Source organism: Colletotrichum jinshuiense, chromosome 2, assembly GCF_051148585.1.
Source record: "Colletotrichum jinshuiense chromosome 2, complete sequence".
NCBI lineage: Eukaryota > Fungi > Ascomycota > Sordariomycetes > Glomerellales > Glomerellaceae > Colletotrichum > Colletotrichum jinshuiense.
In genome coordinates this window covers 4726999-4739024 of record NC_139309.1, presented here as the reverse complement: position 1 = coordinate 4739024, position 12026 = coordinate 4726999, and the positions used below count along the sequence as shown (strand labels likewise).

Genomic DNA, 12026 nt, shown 5'->3' with positions numbered 1-12026 from the left:
TGGGTTTTGCACGGAGCGAAAGGGTGCAGGCAGAGCTGAATGCGACGTCTTGACCCTTAACCCCCCTCCCCAGCCAACGCCACCTGGTGACTGACCATTCAGCCTCCTTAACAAAACACTCGTGTTACGCGTGCTGGCTTGTTCAAGATAAGCGACTCCTAAAAACGCTGTGCTCCTCATTTAGTCTCATTGGTTTGCCAAGACTCACTAAGCAGCCTTGTGAACAGCTCAATTAGACAGGTTTGATTCGCGGGATTGGGTACATCTGTACAATCATGCTATTGATATGCAGTGCTCTCCCCGAATTTCTATGCAACTTTATCTAATGTATTAAAAATCAAGCCATAAAAATACTGACGTGGATTGATCGAAGAGAAGGTTGACGGTGATTGTTTAGCTTCATGGCATGTGGAAAGGAGAGTTGGTTACACGAGAGTCTAATCGAAGCAGCCTGACAGGCCTATTCACAATTCACACATTGCCTGTTTTTTAGGTGGGGCGAGTGTTATTATAAATCCAAACAAGTCCATGCTCTGGGAACGGCTTCATAAGGAAAGACGAATGGATTTTTAATGGCGCCTTGGTAGCTACATGGCCATATTTCAGAGTATTTTGCAACAGGGACTGGTTCAAGGAAGACACAAAAAATGTGTGCATTCCCGTGTCTTGCTTCTCGCGCCAATTTCTACCCATATCAATTGAATAGTGAACTAGGTGGTGCTCAAATCCCACAACTGGAAATTAGTTGAAAATTGAGAGTTTGTTTTTATTTTGAATTAATGGCAGTCTCCGCTCCAAAACACACGCGTCGGATTCAAAGGAATTATCTCTTTTGTATGTGCCAGTTTAGCCACTGGTGAACTCGAAATCACGGTTTGATTATGTCTGCCGCCCAACTCACAAACCCAAACGGCAAAATCCCATTCCACCAACCCTGTTCATGTCCCTTATTACCCCTTCAAGATCGTATCGCGGAGAGTTGACACCTTGCGATCGGCTGCGTGCCGGTCATTCGGGTCATTTCAGACGGGGGCGTTTGCGGGGAACGATGTGCCTGATATCATCCCGCATTTGGCCTTCGCGGGGCGCAGTGCGGGGAAACGTTGACATCGTTCGTATTCTAGCTATAATGACGCCGACTTTGATGCATCAGATCTTCAGAATTTCCCTCTGGATAAATGCAGGATGCAGCAAGAAACTCGATCCAAGTATTATTGGCGGGATTTGGCCAGTCTGCCCGGCAAGAGATCCGGGTAATCAAGGTGAGGCTTGGCGAGCAGCCGCGAAATCTCCGATGAGGGAACAAAGAACTCGGCGTGAGGCCATGATGTCTATTTTCCATTTTTGAATAAAAGAATTCATTTCTATAAATTGCCATTTTCTTATGAATATTTTGCTTCTGTTGTTAATGCAAGCCCCATCCAGCCAAGTTCCAATTCTTTAGGATAAGGACGAGCAGAGATATCACAAGACAGCTTTTGCAAACCAAACACCCCCAAAAAGCTAGCATATCTCTTTGCAACGATGACCTTTGGAGCCTTTCTCGCAGTTTTTCTCTCGTTGTTGCCAGTCTTGGGAGGGTGCACAGATACGTGCGCCAAGTGTGATGAGGTAGCTCACGGATTTGCATCGCTCAATGGCGGGACGACCGGTGGCAAGGGAGGACAGATTGTCACGGCACGGTCGCATGCAGAACTAGTGGAGTATGCAAACGCGACGGTGCCGTTGATAATTCGCGTTGAGGGCGAGCTCATTTCGGATCCGAAAGGATACGAGATCCCCATCAGGAGTAACAAGACCATTATCGGAGTTGGTGCCGGCTCGAAAATCCTCGGTGGCGGATTCGGCATCAAGAACGAAAGCAACATCATCCTCAGGAACCTGCAAGTTAGCGATACGTACATCCCGGAAGACTACAACGGCAAATCGGAGGATTGGGATGGAATCCAGGTCGATACGGGCACTAACATCTGGATCGACCATATGACGGTGCGTTTCTTCCCCACTCATCTCTATTTATATGTCCGCCTTTGAGGCGCGTGGATGGTTTAGCATCCAATTTGTAGCCGATCATCCGCTAACAGGAATGACGGATATAGTTCGCCCGTATAGCCGACGGCCTTATGGACCTTCGCAAAGACACAGACTACGTCACCGTGTCTAACTGCCTTTTCTCGTCGCACAACAAGGCATTCGGGATTGGTTGGACGCCCAACGTCATCTCCAAGATGACCATCAACGACAATTTTTTCAACTCGACCAACCAACGCAACCCGAGCGCGGATAACCTGCTCATGTGTCATATGTACAACAACTACTTCCTCAATGTCACCTCGTATGGCAACTACGCCCGTGGCCACACCGCGCTGTTGGTGGAGACGAGCTACTTCGAAAGGGTTAACGACCCAGTCGTTGCCGGCCCGAATGCCACGATCCGTAGCAATTGGCTGAAGTTCAAGGACTGCACAGGAGAGACGCATCTGGATGTCAACGGAAGCTCAGTGTTCAACGCGAGCGATTACTATCCTTATTCCTTGAAGGACCCATATGACCTGCCAACTACTATCCCGCCATTTGTAGGGCCGCGTCCTGATATCGGCATCTAAGCTATATATGCAAGGATGCCCGTTTTAATAGCGATTAGTAAGTCGAGGTTATGCGTGGATCTTAAGATGGCGGTGCTTTTGATGTGTTTTCCTCGCTGGAGTAGCCTTTCCAAGACGAAGCAACCAGGGAATGTTGCGTGATTAAGTGGATTAATGATATAAACCCGACGCGAAAGAAATTCGTACATCTCCATCAGCTAGGCAAACAGAGAGTAATTTTGATGTCAAATATTCGTCAGCGAAAAGAAAGAAAACTACTAAAAAAAAACTAAAAACTTAAACAGTACGATGTTTTCGCATTGCTCGCTTTCATATACCGCGAACCCGACAGTTGAGATGGTGCGCGTGCATTGTGCATGAGTCAGGCAAGCCACACGCTACCCCGCCCACAAACTCGTGCTCATGCTCAATTGAGTAGATACAAAAAACAGAAACAACAAAAAGCAAAAGATATCGTCGCCCACAGGATTCGAACCTGCGCGTCCGAAGACACTGGCTATCGGCTCTCCGGGAGTGGATCCCAAACTAGCAGGCCAGCCCATTAACCACTCTGGCAAGGCGACTAGATGTGATTGTTGAAAGTGTGAGTCAGAAAACACATCATATTGGTATGCGACAAGGGTCTCATCTCCGCTCTGCCACGATAAGATTGCAAGGATATCAGCTGCATCCAGCGGCATGCACTGCGCCGTATCCGTACATCATCGGCAGTCGAACCCAAGCAAGGGGTACTATGGCAGAATTCCACAGTCTTTTTGACCCTGCTGTTCTGGCATTGCGCCATCTCCTATTTCCAAGCGTCCGGCCAGTCTTGCATCAACAACGACAGCATCACGAGCTGTCAGTCTTACGTGTTGCGTGCTTGCTAGCGCTGAAACGTTGCGGTGATAGACGCAAGGACAGCCCGGTCCGGAGCTGTTTATTTGCTTCGATGCGAGAAAAGCAAAGCCCCAAACCGAAATTCGCCCTCATTCTGGGGGTCTTTGTCGCCGACAATACGAGCGCTTGTCAATGTCGTTTTTATTTATAAAGATCGGCCGGATCGGCACTTGGAAGTAGGCCAGAGTTTGATTAGTGCCCAGTGGCTTCGCCCTGCCGCCGCCCTTCCCGGCTTGCCATCCGTAATTCCCCAGAAACCCCGGCACGTTACTCCCGATTATCCCTTTTCCGATTGACTCGAGCGCTGGTGTTGGCCCCAGCGGCTCCGCTAAAATCGCGGGAACTTCTAAGAATATACCGATTTGTAGGCTATCCGGGTCTAATGCTCACATCATATCCAACTTCCCTCCCCAAAGAACCCAGGAGACGAGCTAGAATGGCGGCATCAGCCTCAACGCCACCCCGCAAAAGCCGGAGCCGCGCGCTCGGCTGACACGAGGGATGGGGCTGCCAACGATGTCATGCCCAGATGATTTGCGCCTACTGGGATGTTCTCTGTGGACCCCGATATTGTGTGATGCGCAGAATAACCTTGGGAAATGCCAACAGGGGTGCATCCATCGTCATATTCATTCGATGTTGAGACGAATCTACTTAAACATCGGACCAACCCCCCCACCATCCTCTTCTCTCATCTACAAGATACATAATCACCAACACCTTGATTCGTTCAAAAATTTGCACAAGACTCTTGCAACCGCCGCAACAAATAATCGACAGCCAAGTTCAAGCCTATCCCAACCTTCAACGACAATCAAGATGCAGTTCCGATCCTCCCTCGCCGCCGCCGCCTCTCTCTTCGCCCTGGCCAATGCCCGCATCTATGGCATTGCCTTCCCCGAGACTGTGAAGGCCGGCGCAGAGGTCACAGCCGTCATCGAGACGCAAAACTACATCCAGTCCGTTCAGGACATTGCCATCGCCTTTGGCATCACCACCGAGGCCTCCGCCTACCCCGGCACCCTCGGTCAAAACGTCTTGGGATCTTTTTACCTGGGACCTGGTAAGCTTACGCAGGCCGACCCAAGACCTTTAGCTTTAGTGTGCTAACCCATGATTTCAGAAAAGTCCAACGTTCTTGACAACATCACCGAGACGGTTACCATCCCTGCAGGTCTTCAGGCAGGCAAGTACGTCGTCTCTGCCAGCCTGTACAGCTTGTATGGCGCCTCATCGTCCGCAACCTTGTCCAACTACAACGTCACTGTTACCGTCGGTGATGCGACCAGCGAGACCTACGTCGGCAGCCAGTAATAAAATTAATCATGTAATCATCATGGCATAGCATATAAATGGCGTTAGTCAGATCTACCTCATTAAGCGTTTTGGTTTGGGTTTTCTATTGATCGGCTACCCGGTGGATGGACCCTCACAAGCAAGTACCTCTGCGAAACACATTGGCTTGTTGCATGCACAATCTGCATTTACGGTCCCTTCCGCGGAGAAATAAATTCTATTATTTTCGTACAATCATACTTTCATGCACACTGGCGAACTTACGTGATGCTCGGAGTGGTCTACTAATAACTGTATCGATTATCGCAGTTCTCCGGTTGTCAGATATGAAGTGTGATTGACAACAAATAACTAGCACGCCTTCCAAATAGCTTCGAAAAACTATGTTTTGCAGCTACGTGACACATTGCTTCTGAATGGATAGGCCATCTTACCTTTGTCCGTGATTCGAAACCTGGCAGTTGGTGGGCAAGGCTGTCACAACTGGGCTACCATCGCCAAAAGTTTTCTTGAAACTGATTAAATAAGATACGGAACAGATTCCGATTCTTGATACAAGTTTCTACCAGTTTAGCCCCTGTTCGTCTGATATGTAGGTTGCAATCGAGCAACGGGAATGGCTGGCCAAGACAATATGGTCGTTGGATGGTTAGATGTTTCTCACCTGCAACCTGAATCGTCAACTTGGCTGGCAGCTAAAAAGATCCTGGAGAAAAGCATGCAAACAGTCCCAAGTAGCTAGAGAAATCAACTCGAGAGCTCCACGCATTGTAGACAGACCGCTCAGCCATTATTCTACTTTGATGGGTTTGTCGCTTCACTAGTACGTAATCCATCATACGGGCATCATAGTTATCGCCAAGCTAACAATTAAAGTAATAATTACTGCACCTACTCGAAACCCCTTGCCGGCGCCATATACAAGTTATGTCAACTCTATGCTCGAGGAAATTATACCACGAGCCAACAAGGCCCTTCAAAGTGATTGAATTGGTGGTTGGCATATCTTTGTCATCCTCATCATTTGGATGTCACTGTGGTGATTCATCAAGTTGTTTCAATACTTGACTATAGTCGTGTGGAGTTGGCTACCCAATGCAGTGTTGTGATCTGACGAACGCGTGAGTGCACTGAAGAATTGCAGGTGGTCGTATTGGGCGACTCAAAATACAGATTTCGACCCGCAAATGCGGCTTCTCTGGTTCACGTGATCCGGTGTATTGAATGCTCTCGGTGGTTCAATTTTCAACAACGCACCCAACTGTTGTATTTCGCGTGGGGGACTGGATGAAGTATTGGCGAGGAAGCTCTCTCAATCAAGAGTTTCGGAGCTGGCATTTCGTAGTCACATCTCACATTCAAGATCGACTTTGGGCACCTGCTTATCTATGTTCCAAGGTGCATTCGACGCGCGTGGATGTGCCGGGATCTGCTACTATGTTTGGGGGTTTTGATCCAGACCCAGAAAAATATGGAGAATTTCCATTCAAGTGCCGGGCGACCGGGCGATTGATTAACTTTTCCCACTTCCCGTGCCTGAATTAAATAGGCTGCGAGGTTGAGACGAACCCCAGCCTCTGAGCCGGACCTAGATCCGGTTCCTGAATCCCCCCAAAAACACCGAAAAAAGAAACCTTCGATAGCAATCCAGATCGGGGATCTAGAGTGACGGGAGTTTTACCCACCGGTTCATTCGGTTAGGACGAGAGGAAACACACAGAAATGTCACTGGGCCAGGGGAATAATTGGAGAGATAAGTGGCAGCAAGATTGCTGGCAAGAAATTTTCTTCCGTTGTCAGCGCTCGGGCCCGCCATTAAGTTTTCATGTAGTACCCAGTAGTCAACCGTTTCCCGTGTAGGGTTACATCGCAAGACTCCTCGTCATCGAGTCATCTCCTAACCAACAAGGAAGAAGGTTCAACGAGTTTCTGACTGCGATTCGCTGCGGAAGAAAAAATGAAGCCACCAGGCATCACTGATACCAACCATTGTGTGCCAAATGAAACGCACCCGATTAACCGAGGAACCGAGAACAGGTCGGAGACCTCTTCCTTTGTGGAGCAAATATGCATCGATCCATGTATAAAATGTATGCATTCTGGGGCATTCCCGAGTTTGGCCAATCGGTCTGGATCTGGCCATTCCGCCAAACGCAGCAACATATTTTGGGAAGCGCTGAAAGTAAACAAATGCAATTGCTCAGACGTTTACCAATTGCAGATCAAGTAAATTCATGACATGAAGTCTACAACAATGCCGATCTCTTATCTGACCATAGGATTTGGTCCGTTCATCATGTTCGAGAACTCGGTTATTTTGCGATTCTCGAAGCCTTATTGGCAAACACGGGTGGATGTGTGCGCCGGCATGCATCTCCCCTGAACCTTACTGCCTCCGGGTGCAACGTAAGGGTATAACAAAGCCGCTGCCTCTTGGAATAAGGTCGGCCTCTACTCCGTAATCTGGGAACTAACCTGCTAATTCGCGCAACGGGAAGTCGGAGAGTGGGGGTCGACGTTGAGCAAGAAATTCTTCATGCAGGAGATTTCTCATGTCAGAACATAAATCAGAGACGGATCCAAAGTTCCGGAAACAAATGTCACCCTAGTTTAGCAAGCTACACCTGGCTGGACACCAACCGAGGCGCGGTCCGAGCACAAGCTATGGAGGGGTTCTGGGTCGATGGCCTCTGCCTGTCCCATATTCAGCCACTTTCCACCAGTTGCAATGAAGTGCATCGCCAGTACCTTCAATTCTACAAGGTGGAAACAGGATTTGATGGGTCAAACCCCTCTCTTTGTGGCGGGCATTCCCCTGCTTGGTGTAGAACGTCGCGAGTATGTCAACAGTCGAGGGCGCGCAAGCGCGCTTGTCAGATGGAGATATCGACTAGCTAGGGCGCTCCCCCGATCTTTCAAGAAGAGCCAGACAGACGCGCTCTCTCTTCTTTTCCGCCGTCTTTTCTTTATTTCTTGAACACATCCACTCATATGGCCGTAAGGTGAAACATTCGCAGCAAGGTTTAGTCTTCTTTGTGGGCACTGAGCAGGCGTCTCCAACCCAGCAGCAGTTTTCTTTTTACTTTTTGAACCCTTGCAGGTCTCTCGTTCAACAATGGCGCCCGGCTATGACGTAGATGACAGCGCTTCACACTTTGGCCGTTCCGGGAACGGCAATGCCTCAAAGGCTATTTTCACAGAATCCGCCGACGATGAGATTCTTTCAAGAATTCTGCCCCGAGTAGATACTTCGGCAATTGATGCGGCGCGTATTGCCATTGGCCAGGATTCCGAGGATAGCGATGGGGAGCCTATCCGACCTCTGCTACGGCGGTCTCTTTCAGCATCAAGCATTATGATAGGGGCTGTCATTAATCGCCCGGAAAGCTTGAAGGATACGGCCTTAGAGAGGACAGAAGATCCTTTCCGCCACGAACGAGATGGTGCCGAATCTATCCACCATTCCCGTCCTCAGTCTAGGGCAGACAGAATCCCACATGATTTCTCCCCTCGATCATATGCTAGATCCGACAGGGACACCGTAGCTGTGCCCAATCGCCGTTCGTCTCGCCCCGATCGAGCTGGCACTGGCAACCCTGATCAGATCGACAAACGACGTGACTATAATAGTCCACAACGCCACCCGCGTGCCGCAGAGATCGAAGCTGCCAGGAAACTGCTGGCCCAAGTTGCGGAGGACGAAGAGTACTCTCACAGAGGGGTAAACCCCCCACGAGAGGTTCGCTCAGCAACGCCTCCACCGATAGGCCGACCTCGTCGGATTATCTACTCCTCGGATGACGACGAAGACGACAAAAACGAAGTCGATCACGAATACCACGAATACCGCAACGAGATTCGAAAAGAGCGCCCGCGCATAACGTCGACGCCTGTCACCGCCATTCACCGGCCCGCAGAAGAAACATCCCGGCCCGCAGCGGTGCATCGTCAAAGCAGTCGCGGCCGGCCTTCCACCTCGAGAGCCTCGTCGCGGCAATCCTCGCAACCGCCGCCGCGGTCGCGCACAGCTGTGTCACTTGCTGCCCAAAAGCGAGATCTTCGGACGCCAGTTCTGGACAATCACAGTTTCTACCAAGATGCTGAGCCCCCGCCAATCAGCCAAAGACGCCAAGATTACCCACGCTCCCGCAGGGCGACATACCACCCTCACGCAATGATGGACGGGGAAGCGGCCCAGGACTATAGTGTGAAGAATGGGGTTGGGACAACACTTGCGCCGGATTATCGGCCGTCGACGACAGGCAAGAAGGCAATGAGCGATGACTCGATGTCGATCTCGAAGCATTCCACCTCCAAGCATAGCATCACGACCAACGGATCGAGTCGCACTTCTGTTGATTTCTTCGGACCCAGCATCTTCCAAGTTGTTCTCCACAACCCGACGACGGTACACCAGCTCCTGAAATTTAGCGAGGCTCGTTTTTGCAGCGAAAGCGTCGAGTTTCTCAAAAAGGTAAGCGGCACCCAAGTACGGTGCACATTTGTGGCTCGGTTGCTCATTATCTCGAATCGTGCAGGTTGAGCAGTACCAAACCGTCTTAAACGACCTCGCAGGCATTATGACGAGTATACACAAAGACTTTCTGTCTGAAAACTCGTCGAAGCAGATCAACGTCAACGGGGAGCTGAGGAAGTCGGTTCACTCTAAGATGAAGTCAACCATGACAAAGACCCTCCCTTCATTGGAGACGCTCTTCACGGATCTGCAAGAGAGCGTGGAGCAGGATGTCTTCCTCGACATCTACCCACGCTTCGTCCGTTACCAGATGGCACTTAGCGCGACGAGGGCCTTGGCTACTAACCGTCATAGCTACCAGGGACTGGGCGACTGTTTCTGCCTAACCAATCCTGCGTAAGGCGTACTGCATCATATTAGGTTGTATTTTACATGGCTAACGCGGGATTATGCCGTGAACAGGCTCGCAGACAACCCGATTGTGTACGCTTCAGACGGCTTCGTAAAAGTCACTGGTTACTCGCGTCCCGAGATTATCCCCCGAAACTGCAGGTTCCTCCAAGGAGCGCACACCGACCGAGCCCCTGTCCGCCGACTGAAATCTTCCATTGATGACAGAAAGGAGTCGGTTGAGCTGCTTCTGAATTACAAGAAGAATGGCGATCCTTTCTGGAACTTGCTTTACGTCGGTAAGATTGAAACCCTTGAACCCTGTCACAGCCCCCAAATGTGGCCGTCGCGGCGTACATGATGCATCCATGCAGAAGCTTACCTCGTCACCACCCACCCTTTAGCTCCACTCTATGACGAATCAGGGAATCTAGCTTTCTTCATCGGCGGCCAGATTAACTGTTCTACGACGATCCATAGCAATACGGACGTGTTGAGGGTTCTGTCAACATCGAGCAGCGATGATACTCAGGCGGAAACGAAGCCACCGCCACTGCATCGAGCAGGGTCAATGCCGTCTGCGCGCAAAGCCTTTTTGAAGGCGCTTGGAGTCAAGGTCGGCGATCGCGGTGTAAACGTGTCTACCGACGATCCAGGCATGGAGAACAAGCTTCTTAACCGCTTAGAAGGCCGAGATTTGAACACGCAGATGAAGGAATTCTACACTGCATACTCGAAGGTGAGTGAATCTCTTGGCAAGGATCGGGCACACGTGAAAGCGGGATGCTGACTCGCAGCCGACAGTACATGGTTGTGAGCTACGACTCCTTCGTCATCAGATTCTTCTCCGAGGGCGTCTTAGACATGCTCCACCCCGCCAACAACACCGTCGGCCTAGTCGCCGGGCAGGAGGTCTTCCGCTTCCTGAAGCAGAACATGGTCAGCCACCAGTCCGACTACAAGGCCCGCGTGCGCAACGCCATTCGCGCGGGGGCGCCCATCAGCGTCGAGGTCCGGCTCCAGACTCGGCGAAGCGCCCTGTTTCGGGGCGACGAGAGATTCGTCACGCACTGGACGCCGTTGAAGGACGAGAAGTCGGCCGTCAAATGGGTTGTCGTCACCATTGCGCCAACAATACAGTCATAAGGGCGAACAAATTGTTTATTGAACGGGAAGTTGAGCACAATGACGCGAAACTGGAAACTTTCGGAATGATTGTGTGGGGTTCAATCGATCACTGTGATCTGGAACGAGGTTTGCTTTCATCCCCCGGCGTCGAGGATGTGGTTGCGTGTTTGTACGCTGCTGGGTCATGCCCGTACTCTTCAGGGTACTATCTGTTCGCAATTAGAAGGAACTGTGGAGGCGAGTTACAAATACTTGTGGAATTAACGACTTTGGCGGTCCTTGAATTCCCTATAAATAAAATGCTGTCTACGCAGTTTCCAAGCGGTATTTGAGCTATGCCTGGTGATAATGATGTTGCTCCCACCCGTTTGAGCCAGCATATAATCCACGACTACCAATCTCCGTCTTTATTACATAGTAAGTTAAACGGATAAACCCCTCAAATTGCCCACCAAATGGCAGAGCTCGCATAAACAAAAAGAGCGTACTCCCGGCAGCGGTCCAGCCAATTAAAGGCAGCAAGATGAGGTTCATCCACAGCATCATCAGCTTCAACAATATCCCTGGAAAAGTGATTGTCTTGATCACAGTTGGGCGTGTTGCTCCAGTTTGTGGGCGACGATACGGCTCGGTAGATGGCACAAACGTCTCGGGGGTGAATACTAGAGTAGCCTCACTGCTCATCGTATCTCGGGCGTACAACGTGGGTACCGTGTCCGTCATCTTGTCCGGGGATCCGTATCTTTGGCGAGGAAATTATCGTTTAGTAGGCAGATCCTTGGAAATATCCTGAATTTTGGGGCCTACATAGGTTGAGTATTGTGATGAGTGTCTCTTGCGATGCTTCCGCCTTCTCCAGATATTGGCGTTTAGAGGTCCAAGGAAGCGCGTAACAAAATAGTCTAAATCGGCCTTGAAATAAGCAAGAAAGCAAGCAAAACAAGCAGTTTCGATACCAGTTTATTTAGACAAGCCTTGTCTCAGAACCACGAAAAAGACGCGAACACCACCCCCTGTAATTCAGCCCCGAGGCGGGAAGATTTGTGTTTTATATCTATTGAACTTAGGCTACGCCGCCGGGTCGATCTCGCTTGTGAAATCAACACGAAAATGTCCGCGAAAAGGATGAATCACAGGGGGGCTCAGGGTCCAGCAGCTGACGCGCACCAGGCGTTGCGCTTTAACAAGGAGGCATCTTGTAAAGTCGCACAGCATCGGGAGAGAGTCTCACGTCTGACGCGAAATGGCAG

At 50.3% G+C, this 12026-nt stretch overlaps 3 protein-coding genes across 3 annotated transcripts; all 3 read left to right on the top strand.

Annotated features, from left to right (window-relative positions):
• Nucleotides 1–1524: 1524 nt before the first annotated feature.
• EsH8_II_001238 (pectate lyase family protein) lies at nt 1525–2606 on the top strand (the record flags this gene model as incomplete). The annotated part of the gene is made up of 2 exons (XM_083264536.1): nt 1525–1989; nt 2100–2606. The coding sequence occupies 2 exons, from the start codon at nt 1525–1527 to the stop codon at nt 2604–2606; spliced, it is 972 nt and encodes a 323-aa protein (XP_083121858.1).
• Nucleotides 2607–4304: 1698 nt separating this feature from the next.
• Nucleotides 4305–4799, top strand: EsH8_II_001237 (uncharacterized protein; the record flags this gene model as incomplete). Its single annotated transcript, XM_083264535.1, has 2 exons — nt 4305–4548; nt 4609–4799. The coding sequence occupies 2 exons, from the start codon at nt 4305–4307 to the stop codon at nt 4797–4799; spliced, it is 435 nt and encodes a 144-aa protein (XP_083121857.1).
• A 3097-nt stretch (nt 4800–7896) lies between these two features.
• On the top strand, nt 7897–10794 carry EsH8_II_001236 (uncharacterized protein; the record flags this gene model as incomplete). The annotated part of the gene is made up of 5 exons (XM_083264534.1): nt 7897–9255; nt 9320–9654; nt 9721–9947; nt 10023–10387; nt 10453–10794. The coding sequence occupies 5 exons, from the start codon at nt 7897–7899 to the stop codon at nt 10792–10794; spliced, it is 2628 nt and encodes an 875-aa protein (XP_083121856.1).
• Nucleotides 10795–12026: the final 1232 nt, after the last annotated feature.